General features: G+C 37.5%; 2 protein-coding genes and 1 pseudogene across 2 annotated transcripts in view; all 3 read left to right on the top strand.

Moving 5' to 3' along the window:
• The window catches only part of LOC115423569 (interferon-induced very large GTPase 1-like), a 59,354-nt gene that overhangs the window by 11,594 nt on the left and 24,084 nt on the right, over positions 1 to 23,676 (top strand). The gene's annotated exons all lie outside the window — the stretch shown is intronic.
• Positions 4,337 to 9,420, top strand: LOC115424857 (interferon-induced very large GTPase 1-like). Its single transcript, XM_030142252.1, has 3 exons — positions 4,337 to 4,352; positions 4,454 to 4,485; positions 4,582 to 9,420. Exons 1-3 carry the CDS (start codon positions 4,337 to 4,339, stop codon positions 9,418 to 9,420), a joined length of 4,887 nt encoding a protein of 1,628 aa, XP_029998112.1.
• Positions 21,457 to 22,798, top strand: LOC115424855 (interferon-induced very large GTPase 1-like; annotated as a pseudogene).

Here is a 23,676-nt window from a genome sequence, read left to right as displayed (position 1 = left end):
GAAGCTGAAACTGAAGCACTGTGGTACTGTTTATTTTTCAAATGTTCATTGTGGCTGGTTTAAGGTGCTGCAGCTCTTTCATAATTCATAGTTTGAGTTATTGTTTGTTCAATATTAATTGTCAGCCTTGTAAATACAAGCTGGACTGACTGTACATATTCTGACCGAGGAAAATAAAATTCTCATTTTGTGCAGTAATCTACACCTGGCTTTTCTGCCTCCGTCCATAATAATATACATTATATACAGACCAAATGGCATCTAAAGTTAACATTTATTTACAATGTAGTATAGCAAACTATTACATGATCAAAAACAACTTAATTTTAGCCCCCAAAAAATGTCTCCATTTTGAACGTCTGGGTTTGCCAGAAATTTGTGATGTTAAAATGGGGTCACGAGGCAAAAAAAGGTTGAGGTTGGGAACCACTGCTTTATCCAGTCCCCTTATCATATTAAATGCTAATCTTGTATATTAATTTGTTACAATTTTTAAGATGCTAATGGATATACATATATATATACACACACACACACACACACATATATATATATATATATATATATATATATATATATATATATATATATATGGTGAACTAGAAAAATAACAAAACTAAATTCTTGACAGTTTCAACATGCCCTGGATGTGTTTCATTATTTTGCTGAAACATGCAGGTTTTTTTTTCCCCCATATCTTTTTATTTTATATTTTACATAATAAACAAAAATACTCATCCCAACATACCCATCCCCCCACCCATTCCCTACCTTTGGGGAGAAATATAATACAATTAAAAAATTCTAATAAATTAATGAATAAAAAGGTACCTTAGTAAATGAATAAAGAAAATATTTGAATAAGTAACTCAACATATATATAGACATACACATAACTACATACATTTATACATACATGCATACGTACACATACGTATGAAAAGTAGATAAGTATGATAAAATATATACTACATAAACATATTATTATTATTATTATTATTATTATTATTATTATTATTATTATTATTATTATTAATAACAATAATAACAATAATAATAATAATAATAATAATGATGATCAAAATTACCTGTACCTGCATATACATACATACTTTGTATGTGCTTTGAGTATGGGTTAATAGAAAAGCGCTATATAAATCTAATCAATTGTTATTATTATTATTATTGTTGTTATTATTACTTAAATTCGAAAACATACATACATATGCTCACACATAACCACATACCTTCCACGTGCCTCTACATACATTCAAATTTACATATATATGTACTCATGTCTGCATGCCCACTAACGCGCATACATATACACACACACACACTCCCACACACCTGTACAATCTATATTATAAAAGCCAAGCCAAATATTAGCTGTGCATATATGTGTACACACACAAAATCTGGAAAGAGACGACTGTCATACTTATGTATTTTTGGTAAACTACATTTGTAGCCACAGCTGCCCTGGGGCAGACCACCACCAGACATTCATACACCAGTGAGTAGCACTGGAGGCAAGGAGGGTGAAGTGTCTTGCCCAAGGACACAACGGACTGACTAGGACAGAGTGGGATTTGAACCGCCAAACCTTTGATTATTGAACGACCCACTCTACCTCCTGAGCCATGGCCACCTCCACTATTTTAGGAGATATTAGTGATTTTGGCATACAATAGCCTTACAATGACATTGCTGTACTCACAATGCTTTGGCGGTGACTGCTGGACAAATGCAGTACAGCATGCATGAATACACAGCATAAAAACGACCACACCTGGAACCCATGGATCCCCATGACAATGAACTAGTTGATTTTAAACATGCACCTATGTATCTACACCAGAACATATGTAAACGTACACTTATATAACCACTCATATATGCATATATGCCTTTTCATACATACACACATGTGTATCATTAAAATACTTAAATAAAGGCAATACTAGTGGGGTAGGTAATTAAGTAGATGGCCAGAATCTGTTACAACAGAATGATTAGGAAAGTACATTATTCTACATGCATGATGATCATTAAATCAAAAACAATAATGTTTTTTTTTTCTAAAGAAAAATAAGCCTAAATAAATAAAGAATTAAAGAACAGCATCCAAGATATGACTGTTGTATCGCCCTACGTATTTACATTCATTCTGTCCATACCTACAGTGCATCTGGAAAGTATTCAATCCCCTTCTCTTTTTTCCACATTTTGTTATGCTACAGTCTTATTCCACAATGGATTAAAAAAAATTTTTTCTTATCAATCAACACACAATACCCCATAATGAAAAAAGGTTTTTTAGAAATTTCTGCAAAAGTATTAAAAATAAAAAACTGAAATATCACATGTACAAACGTATTCACTTCCTTTGCTATGACACTGAAAACTGAGCTCAGGTGCATCTTGTTTCCACTAGTGATGTTTCTACAACTTGACTGGAGTCCACCTGTGGTAAATTCAATTGATTGGACTTGATTTGGAAAAGCACACACCTGTCCATATAAGGTCCCATAGCTGACAGTGCATGTCAGAACAGAAACCAAGCCATGAAGTCAAAGGAATTGTCTGTAGACCTCCGAGACAGGATTGTATCGAGGCACAGATCTGGGGAAGGGTACAGAAAAATTTCTGCACCACTGAAGGTCCTGAAGAGCACAGTGGCCTGCATCAGTAAATGGAAGAAGTTTGGAACCACCAGGACTCTTCCTAGAGCTGGCTGCCTATCTAAACTGAGCAATCGGGGGAGAAGGGCCTTGGTCAGGGAGGTGACCAAGAACCCGATGGTCACTCTGACAAAGTTCCAGTGTTCCTCTGAGGAAATGGGAGAACCTTCCAGAAGGACAACCATCTCTGCAGCACTCCACCAATCAGGCCATTATGGTAGAGTGGCCAGACGGAAGTCTCTCCCTCAGTAAAAGGCACATGACAGCCCACTTGGAGTTTGCCAAAAGGCACCTAAAGGACTCTCAGACCATCAGAAATAAGATTCTCTGGTCTGATGAAACCAAGATTGAACTATTTGGCCTGAATGCCAAGCGTCACGTCTGGAGGAAACCGGGCACCACTCATTAACTGGCAAATACTATCCCTACGGTGAAGCATGGTGGTGCAGCATCATGCTGTGGGGATGGGAGAGCTATGCTGGTGTTAGCATCTGGTGGAATGTAAACAGCAGTGGTGATCACTACTGTAATCTCCCTTGGGAGATAAAAAGGCCTACACATGACCGTCATGAGTTCAGCATCAGGGGAGCAATAGGTATATATGATTTTGCTTTTTGAGCACCCTTTGTGGTGTATATAGATACAGAGGCCCCCTCTTCAGTCTTCATTTCTGTCAAAGCGTTGCATGGAGCAGCCGGTGAGCTGGACTGTCACGTATGGCACAAGTGGGTGAAGCAAGGTCTCTGTGATGATCATGCAGCAGTCGCGAATGTACTTGTTATCCCCCATCCACAGCTCCAGGTCGTCTGTTTTGTGAATGATGGATCTGGTGTTGGTCAGGAAGATGCTAGGTTTTGCAGGTCTGTGAGACTGCTTTCTTCGCCGAGCTAGCAGACCAGCTCTGCACCCCCACTTCTGCTTCCTATCCCTTTGCCGCTGGCACCACTTCCTGGACCGGTATGTTGTGGGTTTGCTGGTAGTCGCTTGTAATGTCCATTCAGCAGGCGAGTCCAACATTCAGCAACTCTGTGTTGGTGTAGGTGAGTCTGGTTCCGCATACTCCACAAAACATGCACATCCATTTGTTCAAAATAACAAACCAATGGCACTGAAGTAGGGAGGTCCGAGCTGCTGCATCCATGCACACCATCTCAGGAAATAAACAAGTTACCTGCGACAGCGCTAGAGCATTTGTAGTTTCCAGTGTTTTTAATTAATCAAAAATTAATGAGAGGGCACTTTTACAAAGTGTCCTATATGGGGGATAAAACAACATCTTACCTTCCCTTACTCAATAGCTTACATGTATGACAGTGTTCTGTCTGGCAGCGTGATGTTACGGCTTGTCACTCCTGTAACTTTTTAACTGGCTTTGCAGAGTTGTGGCCACAGGATCACTTGTGCCTGTCATGGCAGCAATTCCCAAACCCTGTGGTGAACACTTATGGTAAGCTTGAGGAGGAGTCTTACAGAATCTGGGTGGCACTTGGGACTCCTGAGGCAGATGACAGGCTGACACCGGGGTGGGTCCTCAAAGTAGGTGGACAACTCCATGGTGGCTGGGCCCCAGGGGTGGGTGAAATACGTCCCGAGTTCCTTAAAGCTCTGGATGTTGTGAGATTGTCTTGGCTGACATACCTTGTTAACATCACATGAAGGACAGGGACAGTACCGCTGGATTGGCAGACTGGGGTGGTGGTCCTTGACACCATTGACAGAGATTAATTGAAAATATTTATTTATTTAAGGACTTTGTCTTTGTTCTACAGGTGCCTCAGATTTGGGTGATGACAAGGATATGGTGAGATATTAATTTAACCCACATTTAATTCACAAAGTCTGTGATCTTAAATAATAATTCATTACAAATTGATCACTATTATTTATTCGTTTACAGGACTCGGTGAAGATTTCAGAAGAAATCAACAACAAAAAGCAGCATCAAAGAGAAACTGAAACACTGCTCATCAGACTTCACCTTCAAGTCAATTATGAACACAAATTAACACCAGACGAGTTTCTTAAAATAAGTTCACTTGTAAAACAGGATAATAACACACCTGTGAAGGATCTGTCTCATACTTTTCTTCATAAGTTGATGATGTTAGACTACAGAGCCAGATATATTCCTGTAAGAGAGGACAATGCTGAGGTGAGCCAGACTATTTTTGAATTTGACAATGGTGAAAATGAAGACAGTGACATAGATGCTTTTTGCAACACCAGCGAAGGATTTGATCAGTCAAAACAGAATCATATACATCCATTAGATGTTCAGATGGCAGTATTTCATTGTTCAGACAGTTTTCTGAAGCAGAACATGATCACAAAACTATCACAGTGTCAGTATGCCTTACCTTTACTTGTTCCTGATCCATTCACTATAGACATTGAGTGTCCTCTGTGGACGTTCAGACAAATTAAAAAAACATGGAAGAAAACTGAATCAAAAGATGAATCAAAGATTGTCACCATGAACTCTATGCCAATCTGTAAAGCTGAGACACTCATGGTGTCATTTTTCCGCCTTGGTTCTCTGTCAGTGTCTAAATTTCAGCTGATGAACACTTTGATCAACGACCGTCACAACACCTTCTTCCATAGAAACTGTCCAGGCAGCACCAAAGCTCGCCATCTGTTTGATGGTGTAGCAGAAATCGCCTGGTACTGCCCTGTTGGAAAACCCAATGATGCCTTCAATGACTGTGTTGCGTTCTGTAATCTTCATGGTGATGCTCTGATGAATGAAACACAGCGAAACATCCTGATGCAAAAATCTTCAGTCAATGTTGTTCTTGTACCAACGCTGGATAAAACACATGAAAGTTTTGCAGTAGTTTTAGCCCTTCTGAAATCTGTGAAACCCCTAATTTGCCTCATTGTTGATGACAGTTGTGATGTAGTGGAGACAAAAATAGGAAAATATAAAATAGGCCTTAAAGACAGAACCCTACCAGATGTTTCTGAAAAGCTAAAAAGAATCATTAGAAACATTTTGTCTGGTCCACATGAATCATTTCAGCTTGAAACCATGGCCAATGTCTCTGGAATCCAAGTGGATGAAGATGATGAGCTCTGCCAAAAGGGGAAGTCTGCTGCCATGAAAATACTGACCCTGGTTCAGGGGCTGGATGTTTCAAAGATCAAAGATACATTTCTTCCATGTCAAGGCAAACTGTGGCATGACTGGTGCAAAATAAACAAAGGCCTGTATCACCTTAAAGGAGATCGCCTTGAGGAGGAGAAATGTAAAAAGAAGAGAGAACTGGAGAAAATACGAGGAAATCAATGCACTGTTTCCTGTAGTGAAGTGATGAAGTCGTTCACTGAAAGCCTCTCATCTTTACCTCCAACAGAGAGAGAGTATTTCCTGAAATGGACTCAGATCTTAGTCGATGCGCTCTCCACAGATGATCTTCCTTCAATTCGTCAAAACTATCATGAAAAGTGGTCAGAGGTTTTGTCATTGAAGAAGAAACAGGGCAATTCTGATCTGTTACAAACCAAACAAACTGAACTTGAACAAATATCATCAAAACTCCAGTCAGCAACATTTGGTTTGGAACACATCTTCAGAGAAATGGGACAGATCTATGAAGCCCATGAATGTCTGCACAAACCAACACTGAATAAACCGACTGACTGGTCTAAATACCCGGAGCTGGCTGCTGACCTGATGATATCAGGGTACCCAATGGAGCTGATGGATGGAGATGCAGGTCATGTGCCTTTAACATGGATCTCAAGTCTTTTAGATGAGGTCATCAAGAAACTTGGAGACCAGAGGATTTTTGTTTTGTCAGTTTTGGGCGTACAGAGCAGTGGAAAGTCTACGATGCTGAATGCCATGTTTGGACTCCAGTTTGCTGTGAGTGCAGGCAGATGCACCAGGGGTGCCTTCATGCAGCTGGTCCAAGTATCAGATGAGAAGAAGACAGACTTTCAGTTTGACTATGTTCTTGTGGTGGACACTGAGGGACTGCGTGCTCTTGAGCTGGAGGGTAACTCCACCCTTCACCACGACAATGAACTGGCAACTTTTGTTGTTGGTGTTGGGAACATGACTTTGATTAACATCTTTGGAGAAAATCCAGCTGGGATGGAAGATGTTTTGCAGATTGTTGTTCAGGCTTTCATGAGGATGAAGAAAGTTCAACTTTCTCCAAGTTGTGTGTTTGTTCATCAGAATGTCACAGATGTTGCAGCTGTAGAGAACACCATGGATGGAAAGAGGCGCCTGCAAGAAAAACTTGATGAAATGGCCCGACTAGCTGCCAAAGAAGAGGTTTTTGAAGCTGAGAGCTTCAATGATGTCATTTCATTTGATGTGGAAGAGGATGTGAAATACTTTGCTCAGCTGTGGGAGGGAAGTCCACCTATGGCTCCTCCAAATCCAGGGTACAGTGAGAGCATCCAAGACCTGAAGAGCCTAATCCTCTCCAAAGCTTCACAGTCTGTTGGAGTGACTCTCTCTGAGTTCAAAACCAAAGTTCAGGACCTCTGGAATGCTCTGATGAATGAAGACTTTGTTTTCAGCTTTAAAAACACACGTGAAATTGCAGTTTACAGAAAACTTGAGGTCCAGTATGGGAACTGGATCTGGGACCTGAGGAGTGAAATGTTGATCATTGAAAACCAGTTACATAATAGAATAGAAAATGGAAACCATGACCGGATTGAGCTCAGTTATCTTTACAAAGAAGTGAGCAAGAAATATGAAGAAGTTAAAACTGCAATGACATTTTACTTTGATGATGATAAAGATAAAGAAATACTGGCTCAGTGGCGAGGGCAATTTGAAATCAGAATCAGTAAGTTAGTTGAAGAACAGGTGAGTCGACTCAAGCAAAAACTGGATGAGGTTATTCAACAGAAGGTAGCATGTAAAAAGCTTGATGACAAGAAGACTAAGTATGAGAATGAGCTGCTGCAAAAGAGCAAAGAACTTGCTCACCTGACAAAGACCAAAGGGCAAAACATAAAAGATGAAGTGGAACTTCAAAATCAGTTCAACTGTGTTTGGAAAGACTGGGTTAGTGAATTAACCAAAGACATAAAGCCTATTGAGGACATTAAGTTGGAAGAGGAACAGTTTAAGATCCTTCGTGAGTTGGGCATCGAACTGAGACATATTGATGAATCTAAAACCACTGGCAGCTACAAAAATATATCAGAGCTTGGAGATTATAGTGGTTATGTTTCTTTCAACAGGCGTCAAGATCACAGACAGCAGCAGAATCGGGAAATTGAAGGAGAAAACAGCTACTTTAAAAGATTTAAGAATATGGCTATAAATGTGGCTCAAACTGTTAATACAAAAATAACAAATGACCGCAGGAAATTTCTCCAACACGAAGATCAAACCTTGATCAGAAACTTCATTGATGATGTCAAAATGGTTTGCCTTGATTTGATTAAGAGTAAACCTGTTGCAACAAGAGGATACAGTCCTACGTTCTTGCAAGAAGTTGCCAAAACTGTACAAGATAAAGTGACAGAGTTTGACTCACAGTGGAGATATGCTCTGAAGAAGGAGTTTACCGTTGATCTCCTATTGTATGTGTTTGACAGAGCAAAACCTTGGCTTTTAGAGTCTCACAAAAAGTTCAAGATGAATAATGATGCACACACATATTTAGAAAGTAAGAAAGGTGAATATTACAGTGTGTTCAGGAGCTTCTGCAAAGAAACCTCATCTGCTGTTGTACTTGTAGAACTGATCTGTGAAAAACTGAAGGGTTCCATTGTTGAAGCCGTCTGCACAAAGACTGCCATCGATCTTGCTGGAGAGATGAGGTGTAGTTTCCTGGCATTCAGTGAGAACAGGCTGAACCTGGAGAAACATGTGTTGAAGTCACTGGCAGAGAAAGAAATCTTTTATAGTTACATCATTTACCTGTGCCAACCAAGGAGACATGTTGAGAGTTTCATCAAAAATGAAGTGAACAAATACATCTACACAGACCACAGAGAAAAAGCACAGAATATACTCAAGAAAAATGTAGATGATATCAAGAATCAGATAAGTCGAGCTTTATTTGTTGCTACAGAAGAGGTGAAAACACAGCAAGGAGACCTGGAAATGTGGCTGCAGAAATTTTCCAGTTTGCTGAAAGATGTGTTAGCATTTTCTTCCATTTATTCAGAAAACTTTACTGATGTGAATGATTTCTACTTCCTGAAGAAAGGGATTGAGGAAAGACTTATACCTGTCTTTGAAGACATGAAAAAACACTCATTGGATAAAATGAAGGAATTCAGGGAGCAGCCTGATCAAATCCTCATTAAGCAGCTTTGTGACTGCTGCTGGGAGACGTGTCCTTTCTGTGCAGCTGTTTGTACAAACACTGCAAAAGATCACAGTCCTAACAAACACAGTGTCCCTTTTCATCGTCCCTCTGGGATTCAAGGGTGGCATGATCTAGAGACGCTGGATCTGTGCGTTGATTTCTGCACAACTAAAGTTGTCAGTGATCGTTTATTCCGTCCCCGACCTGGCTCAGAGGAATTCATTCCTTATAAAATTTATCAAACTGCTGGAGGAGAATATGAAAAATGGCTGATCACAGCAGATGGATCTAATCTGACATACTGGAAATGGTTTTTATGTCGATTTCAGAAAGAACTGGAAGACTGTCATCACTTAAAATTTGAGGGCAGTGGAGAAATCCCCAGTGACTGGAGAGAATACACAAAAGAAGAAGCTATCCAAAGTCTGGATGAAATGTACAAATAAGAAAGAAAGAAAGAAAGAACCCAAAAAATGTGGCTTGAAACTGATGTATTCATATTTCATGAAATTTATTGTACTTGTTTTTCTGGATCATGTTTGAAAATCAAAGTACTGTATTTCATTTTTAATTTTTAAAGACATTGATAAAATACAGATTGAAGAGTGGCAAGATTTTTTCTTAGAATAATTAATACTTAGATACAGTGTTTTCTTTATAGTTACATTGTGCTCACAAAATGTACAGTTTAAACCTGTCATTAATGTTAACAATGAAAAATAAGATGGAAAAATAATTTGCTCCATACTCCTGTAGTCCAGTAGTAAATTGTCATGTGTTGAAGAACAGCTATCATTAAAGTGTCTGAGCTGTCAGGGAAATTATTGTAATGAATCTACCATGACAACAGCTGAAAATCAAGACTAAAACGTCAATAGCAAAGCAAACGGTCTGTTATTTCAAACAATAAGGGAAGATCTTCTTTGCTACGTGTGTAATAGATAGTTCTTCAGACTGAACCACAGACTTACTATTTATCATTGATTCATTATTCAGCCATGGTTCAGACTCAATACAATGATCTAAACATCTGTTTGATATGTTTATTTTGATTATATGAATAAATGTCAGCATTATTCACAACCACTTTGATGATTTTTGTAATTATGTTGTGGTTCCTTTGTTTCATCCAGTTGGCTGTTTGCAAATGTTAAAAAACAAAAATCAAACGTTGACTCTGTTATTTATTCAAAGGCAAAATATGTGACTTTTTCCTAAATGACTAGTTCAGAAATAATGAGAGATGACAAGAATGAGGAAGAGTCATTTTGTTTTTGTACTAATGTGACATACTTTATCATTAACAGTAATTAATAACATTCATTGAAATTCTTTTCCATCAGGAAGCTCCACCTCAAACATGTTTCAGGTAAGTTTTAAAATAATCTGAAAGAGAAAAAAACATGGAAGAAGAGTAAAAACTTTTTTTAATTGGTATAAATGAGAGATTACCAATTTTACAAAAAAACAGAATCTGTCTCTACATGTGTAAGAAAGTGAATAAATATTCTGCTTGTTTAAACTGACCCTTTAAGTCTTTGAGTCAAACCTTCTACATCACTTTTCCCAGGGAGTTCAATATCTTTACTTCCTTTATGCTGGTTTTCTAACAGCTCAGGTCAACAATTCCAGCAGCACTTGTATCTAAGAATATACAGGAAATACATAACCAGCTGTATTTAATAAAATATGAAACACAGAGGAATAAAATGAAAAATACAAGGAAACAGCCAGCTCTGTACATCCACAAACTGACCAGCCAATAGGGAAAATGCAAAGATGGGCTCAACATATGAATAGGTGACTCCTGGCTAATTATTGAACACCATTTCATGTATTTTTAATTTGCATTGAAGATGAATGTCCAGCTGTTCAACATGTAATAGGGCCTACGTTAACTTCAAAAAGAGTTCGGCCTGTTGATTGCTTGTTTTTTCATGATAAAAAAAACCAACATCCACCCCCTTTGTTTTTTGACAAATCACTCCCTGATTAGGACTACAGACTTAAAGGGTACAAAGAGGGTGGGGAGCTTCATTCATTCATTCATTTTCTGAACCTGCTTTATCCTCACTAGGTCACGGGGGTCGCTTGGAGCCTATCCCAGCTACATAGGGGCGAAGGCAGGGTACACCCTGGACAAGTCGCCAGTTCATCGCAGGGCTGAACATATAGAGACAAACAATCACTCTCACATTCACACCTATGGGCAATTTAGATTAACCAATTAACCTATTAGTGCATGTCTTTGGATGGTGGGAGGAAGCCGGAGTACCCGGAGAGAACCCACGCAGACACGGAGAGAACATGCAAACTCCACACAGAAAGGTCCCACCCCCCGTCGACTGGTGTTGGAATCGAACCCAGGACCTTCTTGCTGTGAGGCACGAGTGCTAACCACTGCACCAGGGTGGGGAGCTTGAGTTTCTAAAACAAGGAGATGATATGGATAATGGGTGTCATTTACTTTACAATCTACATATAGGGTACATATCTGCAAAAACCATAATCATAAAAGAGCAGAGAAAGTTTGCAAGTAAAAAAAAAAAAAAAAAAAAAAAAAAACGCAAAATGTCTATAGGTAAGACAATAATATCAGTACTTTATACATGAAACCATAATTCAACAACATAAAACAGTATAAATATAACAAATGGTTATCACAGGTAAATGAACACACAAATATTCATTAGAATTATTCTCACTACACAGGCTGGCAGATGGTGTCTAATGGATTGGTCTGATGGATTCATGAACACTGTCATGCTTGATTTGTTCGCACTTGTTGCTGATAGCTGATGATGAGTTCACAATTACAATAAAGTGAAATTAGAATTGTGTATCCACTTAGTGACTGATCGTGACACCTAGTGGTAAAGTTACTGATAAATTATTTGGGGACATGATATACAGAGTTTTTTAAACATGATTTTTACAAGATGTGTGAAAATACTCCATTTTTACAACATTATTGATATTTAACAGAAAATGGTCTGCAGTGACACTTTCAGAGTAAAAGCACCAAATGGAGGTGAAATACAATAATTCCTTGTAATGGATGTCCATTTAGCAAGGGTCCAGGTTAATAATTTGGAAACACCTGAGTGCTTTAATAGATAAGAAAATAGATAATAATCTAAACCCATATTTTAAGTTTATATTACACCCTTTGCTACTAGACTAACACTTTAGAAACAGACATCAGGATGATGTCATTCTAATGTTTAACAGAATGCACATGAACAGTAGAGGGCATTCTTGTAGCTCAAATCACAGGGGAGGAGGTCACCGAGGAGTCCTTTTGGATCTGCTGGGTCTCCTCAAACAACAGAACCTGTGACAGAAGCAGAAGTCTTTCAGAGGGTCGCTGATGTCCTGTCTCGCTACTATGGTGGAGGATTGTTCATAAATGGGAAGAGGATGAGGAACAACACAAAGGTTAATATATAATTGAGGGACTTTTGAAGTCTGTTGGATATATCTTGCATACACCTTTATTAAAAGTTAAAAAAAAAATAAAATAAAATAAAAATAATAAGGTTTTTTATGTTCAGTATGATCATGTCTTTAAAAAAATCCATAATTATTTAATTACTACGGAAGCGTATTGCATTAACACAAAACTTAAATTCATCTCTGTTCTTCTGAATTAACAAGATAATTATCTTGTAACTGTGAGAAAAAATAAGAAAAAAAAAATTCAGCTCGGTTTCTCTGAATTCACGAGATATTCTTTTCTGAAAAAATTTAAATTCGGCTCTGTTTTTCTGAATTAACGAGATAATTATCTCATAAAAATAGAGCTGAATTTTTATTTTTTCAGAAAACAGTATCTCGTTAATTCAGAAAAACAAGCCAATTTTTTTAAAAAACTTGTTTTATACTGTTTCATGAAAAAATAAAAATTCAGCTCCAATTTTCTCAGTCAATGGTCCAGTAGTGCCTGATCCAGGCAGGAGCTCCTTCTACCTGTGCTGCTGAAAACCCTTCAGGGGAGCGTGAAGTTTGTTCTGTTCTCGGAACCGGTTCTGTTTACGGAAATAGTTTCGTTTAGGGATCATGGAACTAGTTTTGTTTACAGAACTCAGAACCAAGCTGTGCTCCGACCTCCAAGCCCCGCTTTGCGCCCTCAAAGCCCCGGCTCCCGTGGGGCTCGGAGCTGCTCTAAACTGTAGTGAACCGGGACACCAAGCCACTCCATGGATTTAGTTCTGAGTAATGCTTTCCTTCAGGTAAGAAATAAATTAATGCACAGGTCGGGGCACAGCTTGGATCTGAGTTCGGTAAACAAAACTAGTTCCATGATCCTTAAACAGAACTGGTTCCGTAAACGAAACCAGTTATGAGAACAGAACCAACTTCACGCTCCCCCGAAGGGTTTTCAGGTAGAAGGAGCTCCTGCCTGGATCAGGCACTACTGGCCTATTGACTGAGAAAATCAGAGCTGAATTTTTTTTTTTTTATAAAACAGTACAAAATAAGCTAAAAGAAATTAAATTCGGCTCTGTTTTTCTGAATTAACGAGATAATTATCTCGTAAAAAGAGAGCAGAATTTTTATTTTTTCATAAAACGGTAAAATATAAAATAACTTTAAAAAAAAAAAATTGGCTTTGTTTTTCTGAATTAACAAGATACTGTTTTCTGAAAAAATAAAAATTCAGCTCTGTTTTTACGAGATAATTATCTCGTTAATTCAGAAAAACAGAGCCCAAATTTAATTTTTTTCATAAAACACTATCTTGTTAATTCAGAAAAACAGAGCTGAATTATTTTTTTTACTTATTTTTTCTCATACTTACGAGATAATTATCTTGTTAATTCGGAAAAACAGAGCCGAATTTTAGTTTTTGTGTGAATGCAATACGCTTCCGTAAATTACAGAAACAATCACTTATTAATAAATAATTAATAAATGACTACATATACTAAAATGTCAACTTAATAACCCTCTGAATTTAAATAACAACCACCTTCTAATTAGCTAAACAATAATAAAATGAGCTTATTCCAAAATTGTTTTGATAGTGTTCTTTTTACAAAGTTGAGATAATCATGACAGATATTTCTTTTTTGGCAATATGTCAAATTTATATGGAAAATAACATTGTTTCTGTGTCCAAGAAATCACTTTCAACTAAGTTACCCATTACAAAAACACCTCTCAAGGAAGTGTGTTAATTCCAAATCACATTACCTGCTCCACACGATGTCATTTGCTGCTGAACAAAAGACTGGCAAGACTCCAAGATATGTTCTTTCTCCTCTTTCTTAGTTATTTGTTTCTTAGTTAACATAAAGTAGTGTGTGAGTCAAGTCACCAATGTTACTACAATATCTTCATGAATAACTTTCAATTTCAGTTTTACTCAGTCATGATATTTAAAAGAATCTTTCTGTAAAAATGCTATGCGGTGTTATGGTTATGTTGATTTTAGGCCTGTAAACAGTTAAAATGTCAGCTATACCTGTCAACTATGTTACCCTGTAAAGGGAACTCAAAAAATCTTTCAATTATATATTGACCCACCCAGTGTCTCAAAATGGCATTCAGTCAACTTATTTCACTTTGGCCTGTGGAACCTGACAGGGTTGTCCGTTATCCCCTTTACTTTTCGCTTTGGCTATAGAGCCCTTATCAATATATCTGAGGTCATCTTCAATATTTACTGGCATTTCTCGGCTAGGTACTGAATTTAAGTTGTCCCTTTATGCAGATGATCTATTGTTATATGTCTCAGAACCTATTCTATCAGTACCATTTATACTGTCCCCCTTTCAGAAATTCGGCTCATTCTCAGGTTATGAAATTAATGTTTCCAAAAGTGAATGTTATCCTGTTAACGCTTCAGCTTTAAAATTAGATCAGTCCCGTATCCCCTTTAGGCCAGACCCCCTGGCTTTAGTTACCTAGGAATTCATGTTACAAGAACACTAACCTCTCTATTCTCTGCTAATTTCTCCCCTTTACTATCTAAAATCAGGTCTGACCTTCAAAGATGGAGAAGTCTGCCCCTTTCACTTATAGGACGAATTAACACAATTAAAATGAATGTTTTATCAAAATTACTTTTTCCTTTTCAATGTCTACCTTTATTCCTTCCAAAAAGTTTCTTTAAAAGTATCAATCAAGATATTTCTAGTTTTTTATGGTGTGGCAAAGCACCCAGAATACGTATCACTGTCCTCCAGAGATGTAAATTTAATGCTGGACTGTCCCTTCCAAATTTTCAATTTTATTATTGGGCATCACATATACAAAATATCTTATTCTGGTTTAAATTTCTCCATCCTCCATGGTGTACGTTAGAGGTGAATTCATGTGGTACATCCTCACCTATGGCCCTGCTCACTTGCCCTATTTCCACTAATCCTTGTGGCTTTACCAACAATCCAGTAGTGAGGTCCACTCTCAAGATCTGGTACCAATTCAGAAGGCATTTCAAATTTACTTCTGCCTCTATTCTAACCCCTGTGCTGAAAAACCATTTATTCCATCTGGGTTTATCCGACCCCATTTTCACTATTTGGCACAATAAAGGTCTCAGAACTTTTAAAGATTTTTATAACAATGGTTCATTTTGTAGTTTTTCAGATTCATCAAAGGAGTTTCATCTTCCTCCTTCTCATTTCTTTCGTTATCTACAAATTAGACGTTGTGCTAAATCTATATTTCCAACTTTCCCCTCTTTACCCTCAAATCAACTATGCGATGAGTTCCTCTCTTTTGACCCCTCTCAAAAGTCATGTATCTCAAAGATTTATAATAAACTCTTGTCTGCGGACAGCTCAACTACCACTAAAATTAAGACTGCTTGGGAGGGTGAGTTAGGGCTTTCTTTACAAGACGATTGGTGGGATGCTGCTATTAACAGAATTCATACCAGCTCGACCTGTGCTCGACTTATGCTTATTCAGTTTAAGGTGTTGTATAGGGTTCATTTTTCTAAGTCGCGCTTGTTGCAAATCTATCCCAACATTACTGATAGCTGTGATAAATGTCATACTTCACCCTGCAATCTGACCCATATGTTTTATCTGTGCCCAGCAATCTTTTCATTTTGGCAAAAGTACTTTGACATAATTTCTAAGGTACTTTCAATCACAGTAGATGCTTCTCCTCATATTGGCATATTTGGCTGTCCAGAAGATTCCAACAGATATAGTTCTAACCAGTTGGAGATTATCGCTTTCACCTCATTATTGGCAAGACGCCACCTTCTCCTCCATTGGAAATCCACAAAGAGTCCTTCTAGTACTCAGTGGCTTAAAAATATTATGTCTTTCTTAAAAATTGAAAAGATTGGGTGTTCTTTGAAAGCCATCCCTTCTAAGTTCTATAATAAATGGCAGCCCTTCTTAACTTTCTTTGAATCACTTCCTTCTTTTTCTTGTGATTAGTGGACCTCCCCCCCGCCTTTTTTTTTTTTTTTTTTTTTTTTTTTTTTGTGGGGGTGTGTGGGTGTGTGTAGCTTTTTGTTTTTGTTTTGTTTGGTTTTTGTTTTTTGGTATTTATGTATATGTATATATTCTTTGCATGGAGCCTGTCCCAACTGCAGGGTCAGAAAATGAATAAATAAATGAACACATCCGTTTTACTATAGAACTTTCTTTCCTGTACATATGTGATTTTACTTCTGGTTTTCAGGGTAATTTTTTTAAATTTTTAAAAAAAAAATTTATTCTTTATTTTTATTTTCATTGTGGGTTTGGTTCTTGTACACCTTGTTCAAAAAAAAGAAAAATGCTAAGTGTGGCTCTGAATTCAGGGTTTTTTTCTTTTGTTGTTGGTTTTTTTTTTTTTTTTGACAGGACAGTGACTATTATATCTTTCTGTCAGATTTGTACTGCCTGAATTGTTGAGTTTGTCTTTGTTGTGCCATACTTTTCAATAAAAATATAAAAAAAACGAAACAAAATGTCAGCTATACCTGTCAACTATGTTACTCTGTAAAGGGAACTCAAAAAATCTCTCAATTATATATTGACCCACCACCTCTCCTGCTTTTTCCTACAGTGATGAAACACCACATGACTTCTCAGAACTGGATGAAATAATCAAAGTCTAGATGATGAGTCTCTTTAAGTAACAGAGCACAAACTTTACTGACCCAATAAAAGTATAAATATGGGATTTTTCCAAGACATTGACTTTTGACACTAACAAGGATTTAAAACTGAAGGAAGCATCTCATATTCACACTGACAATACAATACTAAACACTGTTATGTTTCCTGAAACATAAGACTCATGATGTTCAATAACAAATATTTATAAATAAATAAATATATCAAGGGTCCAGGGTTGTGAGTCTAAACCTGACATTTAAGGAACAGCATTGGTCATGTTATGAAGTCTTCATTCTTTAAAGACAGTTAAATCATTTACTGTGAAGTATTTATTGAAGTTCTGTTGTACAATTGTGATGTTCACTATATATATATATATATATATATATATATATATATATATATATATATATGCCTGATCGTAGTCCGCAATTTAAAATGAGATTATCAGCACCAAAATAGGTTATTTCCAAATGCTATTTCCAGACTGGACAAGACTGGACTGATTTACGGCAGACTTATGTCACTATAACAACACCACACCGACCAGCACAGTTTAGTAGTGAGACATAAGCTGAAGGAGTGAGGAGTAAGATCTGTCCTTTTTCTTAAAGAAAGGGATTTCTTGGATTATATTGTTGTGAGGGTGGACACCAGAACTGGAGCTGGACTGACAGAAACAAAAAGAAAACTAAACAGGACAGTGATAGAGCACCCGCTTAAACACCAGTAAACCTCTGCATTGAACTGATGGATAGACTAAGGCAGTTAAAAGGAATGAAAACAGAGCTGGAGTAGTCCCTCTTCCTTCTACACAGGTATAGAATGCTTCTGTTCTTTATACATATGCACTAGAACATTGTATTTTACTATAGTGTCTGTTGATAATTCAGTCAAACACTTAGTAAACACTTCTGTGGTAGCGCCATGGCTGGCTCTGTGATGTGGGTAATGTGTTTTATTTGGAGCATTTCAGTCCCAAACTAAGGGCTTTGTAAGGTGAGACTGAAATGGTTCTGTATGGAGTTTAGTGTTCATGCCGGGGCCTGGATACTAAACTGTCCTTCAGGAACAAGACAAGTCTAACAGTAGAAGACTGTGAATGCAGAAGGCTGAAGCAGCTAGCGCTGAACTGCTAATGCAGAATGATGAAGATGTTGAATGACTGAAGTCATTTATGAAAATGACTGAATACTTTGTGGAAAAGCTAGTGCAAATGTATATTATTGGGATACGTCTCAGAACACCTGTCTGTCAGTAACTCTTCGGAGCTCCGGAGTAAAAGAGACATAGAAGGAGGAGCTGGACTTCCAGTTAGGTTTCACTTTCATTTTCACCCCAGTTATTAAACTACGCTACAAATGGACTTTATGAAGTTTGCTTGTTGTCTCATTTCAAACGTCACTTTGCACCTGCAAGTTGCTGTCTTGAAATATGAAATGCTGAGTTGTAAAGAGGATGCGCTCTTCAGTCCAGGATCGTAGAATTGCATAGGGATGCTAGGGACACGTCCCTATCAATACAACCGCTGTCTGAAGTGTTTAGTCAATGATTATGGCACACAAAGGGTTAACAGTAGTCTCTGCTAAAAGTCCCACCTCTAATGTAAATATCGCTCTCTGATTGGCTCTTTGGTTTTGCTAACGTACATGTGATTGGCTGTCCCCGCTGTCACTCCATCTACTTGTAAAAGGAACTTTCTAGTTGGACCGCTAACGTAAGTTTTCAATATGTTTAACATTTGTTCTGCCTGGGTCACATCAGCTAGACGGATTTTAATGTCAATGGTGTCATTTCCATTTACATTTGTACATGTGTTTGCACACGTGCGCCCGTGTGTATGTGCTCGGTAATTTGGATTTGAAGGATGTCAAAGAAAAGAAAACCGGTCATAAGACACTTCTTTAGGAGTCAAAGTGTAAGTTACTTCAAGGGTATAGAACTGTAGAAGCTCAACACAGATATTGAATAAAAGACAGTATTTAATGCCAAACAGATACACTTCCTAAAAGTTACTTTACTTATTATTTTAATGCATTTCTATGGAAGAGTAACTGTTTAAAAAACACACATAAAGGAAAATATGTGTTTCTATTCATATGTCATCAATCAATATATTTATGTCAGGTGACAGACAGTAGAGAGGCTAGAGGAGGTAGAGGACAAGAGGCTGAAAATTCAAAGGTCGGGTGAAATAATAATGGATTTGTTAGTCATGAGAATAACTTTGCAGAATGCAATAAATTCTTGTATTATCCTTAGATATTCAGACATGCATTAGAAACTTGTCAATTACTGAATTTTTTTTCTGACTATGATTGTTTGCTTGTTTGATCAGCTTGACATGATGGGAAATTATGATTGCAAATGGAAAAAAATATCAACTTTCCAGAGTGCTGCCTTGGGGCACTTTTGTGTCCCCACCAATGTCAAAATCAAACCTACTCCCTTGCTTCAGTCATTAGCTTCAAAGTGCCTTGGCCAGAGTATTGCCTTTACGACAGTAGGCGATAGTGCTCATGGAAAACAGAGTCTTTGTCCCTTAAATACACCACCGATTAGGGCCAAAGATGTCACTGCAATCCACTTTAAACGAATTCTCTGTACTAGGGCGTTAACTGAAAAGTTGGTTTGTCGATGTGTCGACGTCTGTGGCACAAGTCGACGTTACTTTGGAGGAGTGGACTGGTCGTGTGTTATTCTCTCTCTCCCTTCCATCACCTGACAGCGTATGAGCCGTCAGTCAGCGCATGTCGATACTCTCATCTCTATACATGAAAACATGGAGCGCAGTGAGTGGTAGTGATGCGCGGATCAGCGGACCCAGGTCGGGTTGGTGCGGGTCCAAAAAAAGTCACTTTATTTGCAGGGCAGGTCAAAAAATTCCACAAAGCAGGTTTAAAAAAACCCAAAAAAAAACCAAAAACAGAACACTCGCACATCACTAGCACAAGGCCAAGACTGAAGGAAGAAGACGACTTTGTAGGATAACTAAACTGACTGTGATCTAGAAAAACTATTCTCTCAGTAATGTTCTGTGAACCATGTAAGCACCACTAATACTGAAGAATAATTTGGACTGCCAGTGTTTTTGGATTATTCTGTTCATTTATTTCATGAAGACAATGCGCTCTTTTCTCTAACATGCTGTGCATCTTTTCTGCTTGCTGTCTGAACCTTTAACCACTTTATGTTGTTCACTTAAATTTAAAAGAAAATTCAAGGTGCTAACCTATGTTTTGTTTTGGTTAAATGTCTGAGAAGGACTGTTGACACTTGTGTCTTTCCAGTATTTTATTCTGCTCTTTACTGTACTTTGTTAATGTTCCAATAAACTTTAGTACAAGTTGCTCATTGTTGAACAGCTGTGTGTCTGTGTTGTTCCTCCACTGTCAAAGTGATGATGTCATCATACAACAAGCCGACTTGACTTCGACTTTATTGGCAAATAAGTCAATCTGAAAGAATCTGGAGTCACTAATGGCCTACGCTGTACAGGACCTTTAAATCCTTTACACAGTGACTAACATATGGTTGTAATGGTTAAAATAGCATTGATGATAACTGTTGATACACAGTTTTGTCATTTCAAGGTTTCATCCCAGCTTGTCACAGTATTTTTTATAAATACTTACCACATATTAACTTGTGTCTAATGTGTGGTAGTATTTACATAGTGTTGATTTCAAAACTTTTGCAAAAATTTTGGTAATGAATTCTTCTCTCAATGCATGAGCTGAACCACTCCCAGAAACTGCCCAGCTTGAAAAGTAGCATTCCTCCACCGTTGTATTGCGGCTGCATGGAATTTGTTTCAGGAAGCAGTTGTTCTTTGATGGGAAGAACAGCAGGTTGTACGTAGTTAACCTTTGAATGCTAAACACAAGAAGTCTCAGAAAGCAATGAAAAGTCTGTGTATGAACATTGTAAGCTTCAAGTCTCCGCATTACTCCCAGCTCACAGCTAATGAAAAATAACCTGACAGAAACCTTGCCCACATGTATATAATTCAGCACAGTGAAGCTCCAGGGAAAGGATTCTGAAGAAATGCTCTTTAATAGTAGATGACCACAAACAAAGGGATTAATTATTGCAGTCTGCATCTTTCAACTTTACTTCAGAGACCATAATAAAGAGGTTGTGTGTTAACTAAACATGAACTGAAATACTGTCAACTCCTGAGACTGTTGCAATAATTGTATTTCTTGTGTATAAAGTATATTAAATATACATCATCAGTGCAGACTCACATGTTTTACTGAGACAATGGTTGAATAATAACAGTCTTCACTCTCTTTACCCTGAAACAAGCAAGCAAAAACAACATGAAACTGCATTAATAACAATAATGACAACGGATGTGAACCTGAACTGGTTCGTCTGGTGGTCAATCTTCTTGGTGATGATGTCACAATGGTTTGCCTTGATTTGATTAAGAGCAAACCTGTTGCAACAAGAGGCTACAGTCCTATGTTCTTGCAAGAAGATGCCAACACTGTACAAGATAAAGTGACAGAGTTTGACTCACAGTGGAGATATGCTCTGAAGAAGGAGTTTACCATCGATCTCCTGTTGTATGTGTTTGACAGAGCAGAACCTTGGCTTTTAAGAGTCTCACAAAAATTTCAAGATGAACAATGATGCACACACATATTTAGAAAGTAAGAAAGGTGAATATTACAGTGTGTTCTGGAGCTTCTGCAAAGAAAACTCATCTGCTGTTGTACTTGGAGAACTGATCTGGGAAAAACTGAAGGGTTCCATTGTTGAAGCCGTCTGCACAAAGACTGCCATCCATCTTGCTGGAGAGATGAGGTGTAGTTTCGCAGCATTCTGTGAGAACAGGCTGAACTTGGAGAAACATGTGTTGAAGTCACTGGCAGAGAAAGAAATCTTTTATAGTTACATCATTTACCTGTGCCAACCAAGGAGACATGTTGAGAGTTTCATCAAAAATGAAGTGAACAAATACATCTACACAGACCACAGAGAAAAAGCACAGAATATACTCAAGAAAAATGTAGATGATATCAAGAATCAGATAAGTCGAGCTTTATTTGTTGTTACAGAAGAGGTGAAAACACAGCAAGGAGACCTGGAAATGTGGCTGCAGAAATTTTCCAGTTTGCTGAAAGATGTGTTAGCATTTTCTTCCATTTATTCAGAAAACTTTACTGATGTGAATGATTTTGGCTTCATGAAGAAAGGGATTGAGGAAAGACTTACACCTGTCTTTGAAGACATGAAAAAACACTCATTGGATAAAATGAAGGAATTCAGGGAGCAGCCTGATCAAATCCTCATTAAGCAGCTTTGTGACTGCTGCTGGGAGACGTGTCCTTTCTGTGCAGCTATTTGTACAAACACTGCAAAAGATCACAGTCCTAACAAACACAGTGTCCCTTTTCATCGTCCCTCTGGGATTCAAGGGTGGCATGATCTAGAGACGCTGGATCTGTGCGTTGATTTCTGCACAACTAAAGTCTTCAGTGATCATTTATTCCGTCCCCAACCTGGCTCAGAGGAATTCATTCCTTATAAAATTTATCAAACTGCTGGAGGAGAATATGAAACCTGGCTGATCACAGCAGATGGATCTAATCTGACATACTGGAAATGGTTTTTATGTCGATTTCAGAAAGAACTGGAAGACTGTCATCACTTAAAATTTGAGGGCAGTGGAGAAATCCCCAGTGACTGGAGAGAATACACAAAAGAAGAAGCTATCCAAAGTCTGGATGAAATGTACAAATAAGAAAGAAAGAAAGAAAGACAGTTCTTGAAAATTATATGGAAACTGCCAAAAAACGTGTCTTGAAAGTGATGTATTCATATTTCACAAAACTTATTTTATTCTTTTTTCTAGATCATGTTTGAAAACCAAAGTACTGTATTTCATTTTTCTCTTTTTTTTTTGTTACTTATATTTTATTAGTTTTAAAAGAACAACAACAAAAACAAAAAAAAAAAAAACAACATAAATAAGTCTGGGTAGCACAGTCTTATCAATTATTTTGCTTATATAATGTCCATTTTTTCCACTTTTTGTTCATTTGTGGTTCTTGTAGTCTCAATCTGTGTTAGTTTTTCCATTAGAAATATGTCCTCGATCGTAGTTATCCATTGATCCTTTGATGGTACGTTCATCTTCCCCCAATTCCTTGTTATACATTTTTTTGCAGCTATCAACATCACCTTTACCAAATATTTATCGTATTCATGTATAATGCCATCACCAAAGTTGCATGAATAAACAATTTCAGGTTTCTTTGGAACTGTGTACCCTAATACTTGACATAGGACATTGTAGATCATTTCCCAATATTCCAAAAGTTTGGAACATTTCCAAAAAACATGAGAATGGTCAACATCCATCTCCCCGCATTCTCTCCAACATTCCTGATGCCTCTGTAACTGTTTACTTTTAAACTTGGGTGTAATAAAAAATCTTATAAGGTTTTTCCAGGCAAATTCCCTCCATGTCTGAGAGCTAGTCGTTGTATGACGTAATTTCCACATGTTTAGCCAATCTATATCATCAATTTCTATGTCAAATTCTCTTTCCCATTTCACTTTTACAAAGTAAGTTGTTTGCTTATCGAGATTTATTAAGGCTTTATATAATGCTGAGAT

The sequence above is a fragment of the Sphaeramia orbicularis genome, chromosome 8 (assembly GCF_902148855.1).
Source record: "Sphaeramia orbicularis chromosome 8, fSphaOr1.1, whole genome shotgun sequence".
Taxonomy (NCBI): Eukaryota; Metazoa; Chordata; class Actinopteri; order Kurtiformes; family Apogonidae; genus Sphaeramia; species Sphaeramia orbicularis.
The sequence above is the reverse complement of the archived record's forward strand: the minus strand, read 5'-3'. Positions and strand labels throughout refer to the sequence as shown.

Excerpts from the sequence above, each read along its gene's own strand:
- LOC115424857 (XM_030142252.1), top strand. Across the intron at positions 4,486-4,581 it reads TGGGTGATGACAAGGATATG|GACTCGGTGAAGATTTCAGA; the intron begins GTGAGATATTAA and ends ATTCGTTTACAG.